The sequence below is a fragment of the Seriola dumerili genome, unplaced genomic scaffold, assembly GCF_002260705.1.
Source record: "Seriola dumerili isolate Sdu_G_001 unplaced genomic scaffold, Sdu_1.0 BDQW01002429.1, whole genome shotgun sequence".
NCBI lineage: Eukaryota > Metazoa > Chordata > Actinopteri > Carangiformes > Carangidae > Seriola > Seriola dumerili.
Genome location: NW_019176684.1, coordinates 222,547 through 238,505, shown reverse-complemented (window position 1 = coordinate 238,505; position 15,959 = coordinate 222,547). Strand labels below are relative to the sequence as shown.

General features: G+C 42.2%; 1 protein-coding gene across 1 annotated transcript in view; it reads left to right on the top strand.

The window, feature by feature from the left end:
* The first annotated feature begins 3,223 nt into the window (after positions 1 to 3,223).
* Positions 3,224 to 15,959, top strand: part of LOC111239378 (sodium/potassium-transporting ATPase subunit alpha-2-like) — a 35,883-nt gene continuing 23,147 nt past the window's right edge. The window contains exons 1-9 of the mRNA XM_022769250.1: positions 3,224 to 3,235; positions 4,179 to 4,253; positions 5,508 to 5,567; positions 6,248 to 6,451; positions 9,299 to 9,412; positions 9,913 to 10,047; positions 11,536 to 11,653; positions 12,812 to 13,080; positions 14,996 to 15,194. Of these exons, the coding sequence (XP_022624971.1) occupies positions 3,224 to 3,235; positions 4,179 to 4,253; positions 5,508 to 5,567; positions 6,248 to 6,451; positions 9,299 to 9,412; positions 9,913 to 10,047; positions 11,536 to 11,653; positions 12,812 to 13,080; positions 14,996 to 15,194 (1,186 nt within the window). The remainder of the gene's footprint in view (positions 3,236 to 4,178; positions 4,254 to 5,507; positions 5,568 to 6,247; positions 6,452 to 9,298; positions 9,413 to 9,912; positions 10,048 to 11,535; positions 11,654 to 12,811; positions 13,081 to 14,995; positions 15,195 to 15,959) is intronic.

The following is a 15,959-nucleotide window of genomic DNA, read 5'->3' as shown; positions in this document are numbered from 1 at the left end:
TACAGAATAGCACTGGCCTTATTAGCTCTCAGAAGACATTTGCATACACAATAAGACCATTTTAGAGGATGTAATCTGGAGACCCAAAATGCTGAACAATGACCACCAGGTGTTTTTCTTTTAGGTACAAAAGGAATTCATTTTCGGAATTAAACTTTGAAACTCCTTTACTGCACGATGGCAGCCGAGAACTAAAATGGTTTCACCTCATCATGCCCCCTTGCTACCCAACTACCAAAAAGTAATGATGATGAACTGGAAATAAATGCTCAGTAACCATTTACAACCTTTTCACATTTTAAAGGGTGACAAAATGAGGTATAATTTTCAGAGAGGCTTAATTTTTCTGACTTAAAATGCAGGTGGGGTTCAGTGAGCATACATAACCTTTTCAGAAATGCTCCACTTCATATTCAGACAGTTACACACACACACATACACACACACACACACACACATACACACAGTACAACCACAGTCTTTAACTTGTGGCCACTGACCTGCTCAGCTGCAGCACCGCAACGACTGGCTAAAGGGATGATGCTGATTACTGTCTGCCAGTGTGTGATTTAATGCTATCAGTAGGAGTAAAAAAAGTCAGAAATGTTCAACTCTTACATATATGGGTTTTATATTTTGGCAGGTGCACTTCTTTGTTGTCTTGTTGAGAGTTAGCTGAGAAGATTGATACCACTCTCATGTCTGTGCGTTATGTATGGAGCTGGGGCCAGGAGACCCTTAGCTTAGTTTAGCTTAGCTTAGAGTAAAAACTCAATGTTGCAGAAATAGCTGGTGTGGCTCTCTTCAAAGTTAAAAAATGTGCATAACACCTCTAAAGTTAACTATCTTATGCACAGCCAGAAATAGAAAGATGTTAATTTATGGTTTTAGATGAGACAGTTACACTGTATTAACCGCTTCTTGACAAGCAGCTGGGCGCAGTGACTCCCCAGATTCTTGTGGCTTTTCACATTTCTTCAGGTGCACAAATTTAAAAAATGAGATAAGTGTTAATTAATGAGCTTTACAGGTGCTGGAGGTTTTTTTTTCCTCCCTTTGGACAGAGCCAGGGAGTTGTGTCCTTCTGCCTTCAGTCTTTTACGCTAGGCTATGTGCTAAGATAATTTCCTTGTTGCTTATTGCTGCATTCATGTCATATCAGAGTTACTATAATTATCACTCTGCCTCTTGTAGACAGCCTTCATATCAACAATCAAGGTGTAATTATGACTGGCAAAGGTATAGTTCTACTGAAACCCCCAATAGATCTGTTTTGATGCTAAAAAAAGTGCCAGCACAGTCCATTATTAGAGGAAAATAACTGGACAAGCGCAGTATTTTTAACCCTTGCACATTCAACTTTGCAATATAGTTGCTATTAATTGTTATTTTTATATGGTGTTTGCTGCTAAGTAGCTAACTTGTCTTTATATTGCTTAATTAGTGTTTGTGAAGCCTAGAATAATGAGTGAGATGCACTAACACAAGAAGACTGACAGCTGCCAGTTGTCCAATGAGGTCAACTTCCAGTTGTAAACATAGGAATGTTTCCCATCATTAACATGACTCCTACATGATGTGAATGCGGCATCAGCTCCACATTCAAAGTAACATTACAGGCATGATTGGTATTGATAGTCTTCTCATGTAACATAGGCTAGGTAGCGAAAAGTCATATTTTCCAAAATGTTGAAGTATTCCTTCAAAGGATTCTGTTGGTAAGGTTTCTGAGATGTGTTGATTTCAGACCTTTCTTCCCCATCTTGATGCTGTATTTCCCTCCATTTTCCAACATATAAAGTAAGTTACATGTTTTACTTTTGTCATAAAACCCTCAAAGTCTTTGACCTGTTAAATTACGTTGTAGTAGCAGCAGCACAAGTTTAGTCATGAAGTCTGAAAAAATTGACTTAATGATATACAACCATACTGAGAGTTTGTTAGCATTAGCTAACATTAGCCATCATAATCTAAGCTACTTGTCATACCTGAACATGTATGGCTGTAGCAAAATCCCTGAGTGTATTGAATTAAGTAAGGGTGTGTTTTACTGCTTGTGGTTATGAATTTGACTTTTGGAGCACTGTGTTATTTCAGCTTTCAAAAGTTAATCTCCACTGAGGTTAGAAACAAGACTATTAGCCAAATAATATTAGCTTTCTCTTTCTGTTTCCTCTTGAGGTTTAAACTGAACTGTTTGATTCTTTTTCTCTGTCGTATGCTATAGCTACAATTTCTACATTTATGTCTGTGAAATAAAACACTTCAATAAGAAGCTTTATTTTTTATAGTATGTCAAACTCTATTAAACTCCTGTTATTAGGAACAAACCTTGAAAAGGAGCACACCACAGGGGCTCATACCATTGAAGTGTACAGCCGGTATTAGAGGCGTTGCAATATAGGAAGAGCCAAGGCGTAAAATGTACTGTAAAAGTAACTGGCAACTGGTGAGAAGACATTTGGTACTTATCTGACACAGGATCGCTCACCGCATCTGTTGTGTGGGCGCAGTGGTGATGACCTGCCTTATGTTCTAAATATGCTGGACTTAAAGCTAATTGCTGCATTGCACTGGCTATAAATCACTTTGAATTCAAGCAGAGGAAAAAACATTAAAATGTTAACAGTTCATCTTTGAGGATCAATTAATAAATGATTAAACAATTTATCACAGGATTTATTTGCAGAACAGCAGACCTGAGGATTCAATCTGTGCTCAGAAACCAAATAACTGAACACTGCTTGCTTTTCAATGTAAATCTCAAGGCCTGGCACCGGTCCCTCATTAACGCGTTTGTTATAAATACTGTATGTTATGTAGAGTGCAAAGTTTCATTTGTTGTGTTGCTGTGCTGACAGCAGTGATTGATGGGCTGTTGTTCTCCAAGGGACCGTGTGTGTTGAGCAGGTGCAGGTACACACACTGACACCCCCTCTGTGAGTGGAATGTGTATGTGGTGGTGACTGGGTGCAGAGAAGCCCTGTGGTAGGAGTAGAGTAGTGGGGAGGGATTTGGAGTGGTGGTGGGGGGGTCTTATGGCTCAGGTTACCCTGACAGGAGGGAGCAAGAAGCAGGGGGAATGGGATGTTTGGTGTGGGGGTGCCAGGCCCAAAAAAAGCCACCAGTGTCTTCCACACGTGGGGGTGGGAGGTCTCAGCTGTGGCAGGGCCCCTGAGCGCTGTCCTTCACATTATAACCTGCCGACGTCTGGACGTCCAGCATGGGCAGAGGGGTAAGTTTGCTTCCTTTTTTTAAAAAAAAAAAAAAACAACAACTTAAAGAGAGTCGTCTTCTTATATCCGTTTTTCTTTTATTACACTAAAGCCATTTCTTCCTGTCTAAACTGAGCGGAAAAACATGACTCTGTGTTCCCTCTGTAGCTTATGTACAGTTACAGCATATGGCGTGGACATGCATCATGGAAAACTACTGAGTTATCTAAATGTGCCTGCAGGGCTTGATGTCTCTGAGCGATAGAGTGCTCCTTCTTTTTTTAAAGACAGTAACATTTCAGGATGATGGCTTTTCTCCTCAATAAGTTTTGTTCCCGGCTTGTTTATTTGTGTAATTACGTAATTTTGTTTTTATTCCTTCCATCAGGCCAGTTCCATTTACCTTTATGGGAGGACAGGCTGGTAATCGTCCTCGCAAACAGCGGGGGGAAATTGCTATGCCAGACACATTTCAGGCACTCCACCGGCTCTGTGCTCCCTCTTTGGCTCTTTTTGATTACTTTTTCACTGTGTCACTCGCTCACACTCTCCCCTCATTCTCTTTGTATATCCCTCCTTCGCTGACATGCACACGTGCTGCTAAGAGGAGACTGACAGCAGCAGATGATTTCCATGATGCACCATTCTTCCAACTGTTCCTGACACACACGCTCTCTCACTCACACAAATGAGGAACTCGCACTATGAGGGGAAAAAAAAAATCTCCCCTATACTCAGTGAATAGTTTGCCAATAGTGCCAGGAGATTGAAATGAACCAGCCTACACAAAGTCCATTGTGCTCACACTGACGCTTGTAATACGGCGCTATGAATGTAAATGGCTAGGCGCAACATGGCGACAAGCATGTGACTTTTCCCACTTATTTTCTGTGGGGGTTTGGGGATGGTAGCCTACGGGCCTGATGTATGATAATCTCTTTTTTTTTTTTTTTTTTCCTCCAGTTCGGTGCTGAGAATGGAGGGAAGCGGAACAAGAAGGAGAGGAACTTGGATGAGCTCAAGAAGGAGGTGGCCTTGGTAAGAAAAACAAGCTGCCACTGCACCAACTCACACTCACACTGCACAGTGATTGATTCCATTGCTGCTGCACCCGAACGATCCCCAAATCGTGTTACGCCAAAGACACCGGGTTATTTAACAAGGCTATAAATGAAAACGGTGGCCCATAAACAAAATGGCAATCCAACCTGCTTAGTGTAGTCAGTTGTAGATGAGTTCCAAGCCTGCCTGTCCTCTCCTATCTGTTCTACCACCCTCTGACTGCTCTTCTTTGTACGGAGAAAGATACTGAATAATTTGTGGGCCACCAGCAGTGTAGTGCAGAGTTTTTGTCTTGTGCAGAGCTGTAGCTCTTTGAGGTGCTGTCAAAACGCAGCCAAGCGATGCCCATGAAAACTGGGGTAAGTTTATGCTGCTCGCACTACCTCTGATCTGCTAAAGCAGCTCTTGTCAATTATGAAGTTGGCCTGTGACTGATTAAAGAGAAAGAATTCCTTGGATACTGTCAACATTTTAGAGCAGTTTTGTGATTAAGCGATCAGTCTGCCTCATGAACTACTTCCTCTGTCGGTGATTTTCTTCTTTCTTTTCTCCTCCCAGAAATCCTTTAAACAAGCACCAGACAATGGCTGATCAATATTTGGTGTGGGGGCATATGAACAAAGCTTAACTAGCAAACTGTTTTGTGAACACTGGGGCGTGTCGTTTCTTGTGGCCGAATTACTTGGAGCTACAATTCATTATTGTAGTCCACTGGGGGCTACTGTACTAGCAGGTGAAGAAATTGAGGGATTTCTTCCTGTCTCATTATTGAATGAAGGAGGCAGCCCTTCATTCTGCGAGACGACACAATCTTAGCAGCTGATAGCTGAAATTTGTTGTTGTTTTAGCACCAAACTCCATTTTAAGATCTAAAAACAGCATCTTGAGGTGGCTTTCGGCCAGTCATACACAGGAGTATAAATTTAAGAATGCATGATTAAACACAACATATACGTCAACAAGTTTTTTTGCGTCACACTTTTTACTACTGGAGAAAACACCTCTATTTCAGCGCTACTTGGAGATGCAGGGGGAGTGCCCTTCACTCTTTGACCCCTTCGATCTATCATGAAGCGTACTGTATATTTATTAATCCATGTCAAATAGAGGGAAAAAAGTATTTTTGCACTAAGATGGAGGGATGTAACACATCAGTGCTACACCTTCATTACTGTTTCTGTTCCACTGAAGCACAAATATTAAAAAAATTAACATTTTTAACCCCCACAGGATGACCACAAAATAGCTCTGGATGATTTGGGAAAACGCTATGGAGTGGACCTCACACGGGTAAGGACACACAAACATACACACACACACACGTACACACACACACTCATTTACACAAGTGCACTTTCACACAAACACACAACAAAGAGGAGCTGGAATATCTCCTATAGAGATCCAATCTCTGCCTGCCTGTACTGGAAAGCAACATCCAGCTAACCTTGAGCCTTCTTCATCTTTAATCCCTCAATCACACACACACACACACACACACACACACACACACACACACACACACACACACACAAACACAAACATACACACTTTGACGCACCAACTCCTGCAATCCCATACGCAGGCAGATAGATATTCATCACAGAAGTCTTTACGCTGTGACCACATCTGCTGCTTCCCTTAAGTTTGACATCGCAGGTGTGGTGAAACTGATGTTATCTTTCAAGCTGTAAAAATGTCAAACAGCTTAGTATGTGTGGTATATTCATAGATTATTAGTAAATTAATAAAGTTGCAACACTTTTACGACCAAGCACTTCAGATGAGAGGAGGCACCCAGTTCATTATACGTGTGGTGTTAAATAGGCCAAGCAGGAATACTTGATGTTCTGCAACTGTAGTAGTAAAATGCTTTTTAAGCCACAGTGAAAATGGGGCTGTTGTGCTGTAATAAGATTCCCAGCTCAGACTCAGAGACATTCACTTACTAAAATGTTGCTCTCCTCCAGGGCCTGACCAACACCAGAGCTGTCGAGATTCTGGCCAGGGACGGTCCAAACGCCCTGACTCCTCCCCCCACCACCCCCGAGTGGGTCAAGTTCTGCCGTCAGCTGTTCGGCGGCTTCTCCATCCTGCTCTGGATCGGTGCCATCCTCTGCTTCCTGGCCTACAGCATCCAGGTGGCCATGGAGGACGAGCCGCCCAATGACAACGTGAGAAACTGCTTGTGAAAAAAGAGAATAGGCATGCGTATGTGCAGGCACGCAGCTTACATATTAATCACACACAGGAGGAGACGCAGGTATACGAAGACAGTTACACTGATAATACAGTAGAGATGTGTAAAGGGGTACAGACACAAACGGATAATGTACTGCATCTCTGTTTATAGCCAGGGTGTATGGTTTAAACACACTGTTCAGACACACATACTGCACATAAACTGATAAGAAATTGATTTACCTTTCTATCTTTGGTCTGGATCAACATTATCCAGCATCGATGTTGACATTACAATTCAGTTCATTTATATAAAAGTATAGTATATATAATCATCCTGCATCACATCTGATAAAACTCAAAACATCACATGCCAAACTCCATCTTTTTATTGAGGTTCTGAATCAGGTGACTGATTTAAGTTACTGAATTCAGCCATTGTCGGTCCCACGACTGCTTGTTAGGCAGAAGGACATTGTCACGTAACCTGCAGGTCAATTTTCTGCAAAAGCCTCAACAGCTCCTTAAACTAATCTTCCACTGAGCGAGCATCTGTAGAAATCCAAAATGTAATAATTGGTCTTGTCATATATAAAAATCTTCCAGTGGGTTTTGCTTTATGGTTATTTATTACCTGTCCACCTTATATGCAGTGAACAGGTGAAAACTCTTCATCCTCTTCTCCCCAAAATCTGTTTTTTCCTGGACACGTGTGCACATGCATGAATTTCTGAATTATATCTAATATATTGAGGAGAATTTAAGCCCAGCTGAACCTCTCCATTATGGTGTATACTGCAGCCTGTGTAATTTTGGCATTGGCTGTGTTGGCACTGGCTGAAATATCTTAAACGGCTCATTTCTTAATTAAAATCGGTGTGGAATCATTCATTTGGACGACAGAATATTGTCAAAATGTGATCACACCATCTGTCAAAAAACACGATATCATTGTTCCAGTGAAGATCGAGAAATCAAATATACTGTATACGCACGTTTTACAGACACACTTATCATCACATGCACACACTAATCTAGTCTGAACCTAAAACCAGAGACCAGAAGTGTCCAAACATTTAATTATGGTGGATTTTCTTTACCTTCCGTTTTCTTGTGGGCAGATTTCTCTGTATGACCTTTACTTAACCACGGTGGCCTCCTGAGGTCTAAATCTCCTTTCCGAAAGTCTGAGCCAAATGACATCACAATTATGTCACATGACCCCGACGCAGCGCCAACACTCACTAAAGGAAATAGCTTCAAGAAAGAAGAGGGACAAGGAGAACTTAGGAACATCAAAATATCGTTAAAATGCATTTAAACACGCCGGGATTTCATCTTCATAAGTGTAGAATTACAAGTACATAATGACACAGCATCCCTTCCCCCCTCCCATTCAGAGGGTGTGAGGTAAAAACAACCGCTGACACTGGCATCGGTCCTGGCATTTGCACAGATAACTACTCAGACCAACCGCTGAGCAAATGGAGCCAAGCAGTCATCCATACTGCACTTTATGGAGCTGAGTCATTATGCAATCATCATGCAGCGCTCTCCAAACCCCAGACAGCATTAAACCCTTGCATAATATACAGTAACATACAGTAGATAGTTACACACACATGCACACACGTGATAGCTTTAATCTCCCCATGATTTAATCTCTGCATTCAGTACTGAGTATGTACAGCTGGATGCTCTGGTGAGCCACTTCAAAGTGCCGACTGCCGGCAGCTTTGGCACTTTGAGCCTTTGCATAATGTACAAGCAGTTATTTGAGATGAAAATCCACCCTAACAGGACTTCACACATTGTTGGTGTCTTAATTTTCAATATTCTGATGTATTTATTGAACTAAAAGATTGTCTTCCTTGGTTTGAGGAAATATTTGAGCATCCCCGAAACAGCTGAAATCACACGCAGTCCTTTTAACTCTGGTAGATTCAAATGAGTCACCTGGCTGGACAGTTGATGCGCCTATAATTCTGTACAATTGGTGAACAAGAACAAGCATCTCCTGAAGCGAGAAGAACTACGGTTTAAATCTGAAAACACCACATGGAGACAAGGCAGGGAGCAGGAAACAGAATGCTGAAATGGAGGCAAATGTTGTAAACACTGACAAGTGATTTTCTGGGGATACAAATGTATTTCCTGGTTCAGAAGATTTTGCACCGCTATGGTAAAAAAAAAAAAAAAAAAAAAAAAAAAGTCATTCAAGTGTAAAATAGCAAAACAGCTGTGCAGTTGTTGCTGTCAAGTGAAAGCAGCACCTTCCAAAAAGCAAACTTCTCAGGATTTAGGAATTGTATTCTCCAGGAGTCCAGGACGTACCGTGCACCATGCTCTGGCAGATGCTCTTATCTGAAGTGCCTCGCTGTCTTGTTTGCATCAGTGAGAGTTGAACCCATAGCAGCTTTTTCATCCGTACGACAGAAAATAGTCCCCAAAAAATACAATAAAAATGTTCCAGAATATGCACTCAGCGCTTTCACATAACCACGAGTCTCTTCGCAGATCAAAGTCAGTTCTCGGTTTTCTGGGTTCGGTAGACAGATGTGTTCACTTGTACAAACATTGAATGAACTGTCCAAGATGACAAGACCTCAGCTGTGGGATGGATTTCCCTTCTAAATCTCCCACCAAGACTGAGCGCTCTCCCGTTTTTCTTGCTCTTAACTCTTCTCTTGCACTCTGCATTGAAGGTGTTACTGTTTTAAAACCAATGTGAAGCTTGTAAATCCCCATTTGCTTCGCTTTAACATGCCTTACATGAACCAAACCAAGTCAGTAATGACATTGTCTTCCCCCTGTGGCCTCGGCTTTTCCCCTTATTTCAGTTGTATCTCGGTGTGGTACTGGCAGCCGTGGTGATCATCACCGGTTGTTTCTCCTACTTCCAAGAGGCCAAGAGCTCCCGAATCATGGACTCCTTCAAGAAAATGGTGCCTCAGGTAAGTTGATGCGTGTGGTGTTTGGTGTAGTCGCAGAGCTTTCAGAATCAATAAGCCATCCCTCAAGTAGGGCTTAAACACTCACTTGAGTGGAAACCTAATAAGCTTGCACAAAGGAAGAATAAATGTTTGAGCCAACTTCGGATTGTGAGTGTGTTTGCATAAAAACTCCCCTCGCGTTATCCACCTCTAGCACTTCGATTGCCTAATTCTTTAATCTATTTAGGCTCCTTTCACTCCTTTCTTGTGCCTCCTCTTCCCTACCTGTCTTTTCTCTCTCTTCTTCCTTGTGCTCTCTCTAACTCTGCCTTTCACATACCTCTGCACCCTCTGGCTCCTCTTTTTTTAATGTCTATCCTCACTCTTCCTCTGACTAAACCTGCTGTCTGTTCTTAAACTCTCTCTCTCTCGCTCTCTCTCTCTCTCTCTCTCTCTCACTCTCTCTCTTCCTCACATTCCCTCTCCCTTCTCGTCTCTCACTTCGTTTTTCTCCATGCCAGCAAGCGATGGTGATCCGGGAGGGGGAGAAGATGCAGATCAATGCTGAGCTTGTGGTGCAGGGAGATCTGGTGGAGATCAAAGGGGGAGACCGCATCCCAGCTGACCTTCGAGTGGTCTCCTCCAGCGGATGCAAGGTAGGGGAGGGGTGCTGGGCTCAGCCCTGGGGAGCCTGGTGGTCTCAATGGGATTACAGTAGCCCTGCTAACTTTGGTCCAGCTAATTTACTTTCTTTTCTTTTTCTTTCTTTCTTTCTTTCTTCTTGACTGTTGTTTACCATCTTAAGTTGGTATTTGCTAATTATCCCTAAAACTAAATAGGCTGATGGGAATGCCATCAGTTTTGCAGGTATTCATTGAAAATTTGGCACGATGAAAAGTCAGGGAATCACCGAAGTTATTAGAAATCATCCTGAGGGGGAAATGAAGGTTTGTAGCAGATTTCATGGTAATTCGTCTAAAGGTTGTCAAGACATTAGCCATAAACGTCTGCCAGCTGCGCTACAGAAAAAGTCAGGGAATCACCAATGTCATATTTTGGGATTTATGGGAACATCAATATCAAACAAAACTTTGTGCAGATCCGTCTTGTAGATGTGGAGGTATTTCACTGGATTATTGAAAACTTTGAGTTATTGGTGGCGCCAGAAGAAAAGTCAGGGAACCTTGAATATTTCATGGCAAATATTTGTCAAGATATTTCAGTTTGGAGCAACCAATAGGCCGACCGGTTCATACTGACTTCCCCTTGAGCCTTGCTACTAAAACAACATTAAATACTGCTCTTGTCGTAAGGTAATCACATGTATATACTCTCTCATGTGCGGTTGTTCCATATCATATTTGATCAGGTTACTTTTTGGTATCTTGATTATTTAAATCATTTTTCTTCTCAATTTCTTTTACTCTAAAGGACGGTCAGGTATGTAAAATTCCATAATGACATTAAGTCATTGGTCTTTTCTGAGGATCAATCTTATACCAACTTCTGTCTGTAGTTTTTTTTTTTTAACTTTTTTTTCTAGCTACAAGCAATATTTTAGTCCAATATAAACACATTACAAATCAGTAATCATCTTATGACGTAATTCTCTTACATAACCCGGAAAAGTTTTTGTTTTGTGCAGCATGGATTATGGTGGTCAGGGTGGTGGTTTGTCTCCAAGCCATCACACGATCACACAACATGATTTTTGAGTGGCTAGTTGTCTGTTTTTAGATTTTGGGGGTTCGATGAAAAACTGAAGTTAAGTTCAAGTAAAATTCTTTCCATATTCACAAGTTAGTGGTAGTTTGTTACGAGGTAAACATGCTTCTTCCTCTTAGACATTGAACATTTGTCCAAAATATCACCTTTGTGGCTTGACCACTGTTCATTGTTGAGTTTATCCCGGGTTTTGAAGCAGTGTAATGAGTCCATAGTGATCGGTGGCATAAATTTCGTCACCTATCGAGGAACAGGGTTGTGACGTGACAAGAGTGTTACATCACCGCACTTGTTGCCAATAAGTGCTGCCTCTTTCATTCCCACCCTGTCAGTTTCACCTCCTCGCTCTCTCCTGTTTCTGTCCCTCAGTCTCACTGGGTAACACTGCTCTCTCCTGCTCTCTCCCTCTCCTTGCGAAGGTGGACAACTCCTCTCTGACGGGAGAATCAGAGCCCCAGACTCGCTCCCCGGAGTTCACACACGACAACCCCCTAGAGACCCGCAACATCTGTTTCTTTTCCACCAACTGTGTCGAGGGTCAGTAGGCCACATCTGGCCAACATTGTCTCTTACCGTCTCTAAATATCTTCTTTTTTTTTTTTTTAAAGCCATCTGGAGATAAACATCATTTTGCTGTGCCAGCAAACCATGAGTGCGTTTCAGTGCATGATTGATCAGAAGCTCCACCCCTGCATCCTACAGTACAGTGTGCAGTTATTGAAATTTGAATGCATAAAGAGTTTTATTGAGTGTTTCCATTTTTCAGATTCACCCGATGGGAATTTTTAGTTGGCATTTCAGTTGCTATCAATCATCAAGTTGCGATGCCCTGAGCATTTCAATGGGCTATTCATATTAGAATCTGCAACTTCATAAATATCTTCATCTGAATTCTAATGGTGGTTGTGTATAGAAAGTGAACAGTTGGACTCCAAAGTAGAGTTTGGAAAAAGAAGTAGATAATAAAAATTTTAATAGATGGAAACTGCAGCCTGTGAATCCCATCATTTGTCAACCCAGGATTTAGTTGAAGTTTAAAGTCCATTTAAACCTTGGAAACAGTCATGGAGCTGTAAACATGAAAATTTTCATTTTTTCTGAGCACTTAATGGACTTCTTGTTCATGACGACTTAAAAGCTGAGGATAAGGATTGAAAAACATACTATCAAAATTTTATATCAGTCATGTTCGAAATTTTTCACAAGCTGAATTTCAGAATCAGTCATGAAAACTATATGATACAGAGCTATGTTTAGTCTCCTGTCTTACAGTCTATTACTCAGTTTTGCTTCATCTGTCTAGGTTGTGTTAAAGGATCATTTGACCCAAATTACAAAAGAAAAAACCTCATCGTATTTTCTCACTCTCCTCTGGTGTCTAGCCGTGCAGATAGTTTTGGGTTTGTGTGTCCGGGATTTGAAATGTATGCCTCTGAGATATCTGCTTCCACCCCATTGCAGTGGAGCTGAATAACTTAAAAAAGTCAGTGGCAATATCTTTTTTTTCCCAGACACAGTGTCCTTGTTGCTCTGGTTAATCCACAGATCTTGTTTTCAGTGGAACTGCTTTCTACTGAGAAAGTAGTCGCTGCATTTTTGATGCCTTCTCACTGCAAACATTTTTTCAAATAGTATGTTGAAGTGATGTTTCTTTTGTCCAGAGTGCATAACAGTGAGTCAACCCCTCCCTCCCAGGTACGGCCCACGGCATCGTGATAGCCACCGGTGATCGAACGGTGATGGGGCGCATCGCCACCCTGGCCTCTGAGCTGGAGGTCCGCCAGACGCCCATCAACATCGAGATCGAACACTTCATCCACATCATCACAGGCGTGGCAGTCTTCCTGGGCGTGAGCTTTTTCATCCTGTCACTCATCCTGGGCTACACCTGGCTCGAGGCTGTCATCTTCCTCATCGGCATCATCGTGGCAAACGTACCTGAGGGACTGCTGGCTACCGTCACTGTGAGTAGTGTGTGTGTGTGTGTGTGTGTGTGTGTGTGTGTGTGTGGGTGTCTGGGTGTCGGTTTGAAGTTTGTATTGATTTTCACTAAAAAATATCTTTGTGTTTTTTAAAAGGAGCAGATCAGTTTAAACCATTTAAAATAGGATTTAATGTCCCTGTGCACACAGTTCTTATTTCTGCTGCAAGAAAAACAATGTGCACTTCAGTTTGCAATAAACAAGTTCCCCTTGTAGCAAGGACAGGTCATAATATGCTTCTGGAAATAGAAAGTGTACAGCGCCGTGGGGAAAGGTCATAAACTGGCTGCTCTACACAAACAAACACAGAGGTTAAAACAGTCTTTGTGTTGCAAATGGTAATTTTAATTATTTTATTTTCATAATCTGCTCTTTTTTTAAATTACATTTTTATTTTGACACTGAAAATAAACAAACACTGGTCATAGTCATGAGTGGTGTAAAGATGGAGATGATTGGTGGGAGGACTGTTGTGTGTGGGTATGGACTGATTTGTTTTTGTGGAAAATTATCAGCTTGGAATGTTTTGGTTGCATTTATACAGTATGGTTAGCATGTGTATTGAATATAGATTTCAGATGGTGGTCATATTAAACAGAGGTGTGACTCATAACATTATTAATGGCTGCAATCTTATCTAAGGCTGCAGTGATTGACTTCTTGGCCACTGGGAGGCACAGGCCTCTGTAAAGTTATGGCGAGCATATTAGCAAGCAGATTGCCTGTTTGCACATTATGGAGGAACATTATTTATTATTTATTTTCATTCTATATATTATGAATTATTTGGAGTTTGGAGTGATCACACAACAAATAAGTGTTCGTTCTCCCTTTTCCCTCTTTGTTGCTTTCCACCAAGTCCTGAGGGGAATATCTGCCAATTTTCACTGTCTGTTGTTAGGAGCTGCACATACAGCAGGTTAATGACCTTGCTTACTGGAACCAGCTGCCTGAGGCTGATAGAAACATGTTTGATGAGACTGGATTTAGCCTGAAAACCAAGATATTGAGCTAAAGAAGGCTTAAAAACTCTGTAGAACTGAGGGAAACTGCAGAGTTGGGTGTTGATTTTCCAAGGATTTTTCATCTCGAGCAGCTGCTTTCACATTACACATAGCCATTTGATCTATTGTTAAAGATATTGATTAGTGCAGCTTTGAACTTGCCGGCTCCAGAACCCTATTATTAATATTTTGCCTCCTGGCCTGACTGTCATGACTCACTGGCACATATGAATGGAACAGAGCCATTATCAATGTTATTAGTTACACCTGTGCATCAGCCTCATGAAGATTAGCTGTAGCTCTGCTGATGCTACACAACACAGCAAAGCAGGTGATTTATTACTGGATGTCGGAGTTGCTCAAATGCTGAAGTGCATCTAACTTTTTCTGCAACAATAAACAAAGTGCGAGCTGAGGTGGATGCCAGCTGGCATTTGAAATGCCATCAGTCGACATTTCACTGGTCACAGAAAATAAATTGACTTCCACTGACTGGTTTCTTCAGTTGCTCTTGCTTTAAACACACCGTTAGTTGTGTGTGGAAATGTTTCTGTGAGTAATGTGGTCTGATTGAATTAATGTATGTTAATGTGTCTCTTACAACATATGGAATGTGTCTATGCATCATGCTCTTATGTCCCTGCACACCTGCTGTTAACCAGCCGACCAGGTACACACATACACACACTCCATCACACACACACATTCGCCGTAAGGCACCTGGACCACGCATGGTTTCACATGCACAAACACTTGAATGCACCAGTGCGTACACATGCTCTCTCCCCTTGTTGACTAACAATCATCCATCCTCTCCTTCTCCTCCCTCCCTCATCCTCTTCCCCTCCCACCAATCTCTTTCTCCCCCTCCTCACCTCCCGCCGTCCTCCCAGGTGTGTCTGACTCTCACTGCCAAGCGAATGGCTAAGAAGAATTGTCTGGTGAAGAACCTGGAGGCCGTAGAGACTCTCGGCTCCACCTCCACCATCTGCTCTGACAAGACGGGCACGCTGACCCAGAACCGCATGACCGTGGCCCACATGTGGTTCGACAACCAGATCCACGAGGCGGACACCACTGAGGACCAGAGTGGTAAGACAGACAGAGAGAGGGAGGGAGAGATGAAAAGAAAACAAGGAGGAAGGAAAAGGTGGAAGAGGAGAGATTGGAGAAAAGACAGAGAGACTGAGAGATATAAAAGGGGAAATAGAGTGTGTGGGAATACAGAGGGGGGTGTGACCACCTGCCGAAATTCATCTGTCCAATGTTCACGCCGCCAACCGCCATTGCTGTTCGTGCTAGTGCTAGGATTAACTGAGCTGCGGTATGCAGTGGGCGGCACAACCGTCAGCTACAAACATGTCTTTTCCCAGAGTTCTTCAGTAAGACTGCTGCTGTGGAACCAATCGGATTCCTGTCTCCCACCAAATGACAACAAATCGAGCCAAATTTCAAAGAAGCTTTCAGCAATAACCAAAAGTTCCAAAAAAAAAAAACAAAAAAAAAAACAGGTGTTCGGTGCATACCAATGAGTACAGAGTCAGAGTCAGATTGTGCAGTTATTCAACAAACAGCCAGCAGTGCTGAGGGAGGCCACACAGCTGACATAGTGCGCAAGAAAAAACTCAGTATATTCATTTTTCAGCAGTACAGGCTACTGTATTTTTGTAGCTTTTGCAGGTTTCTGAGCCTTTTTGCACCTCGCTTTGTCAAATTCAGCAACTCCAGCCGCAGTTTGCCACGGTGTACTGTATGTTGCATGACACTTATCACATTCTGTTTTCGCAATAACGGTGACAGTGACCACTCTAGAGAGTCTGCGCTTAGATGAAAAATGAATGCAGGTGCCAGCAGCGA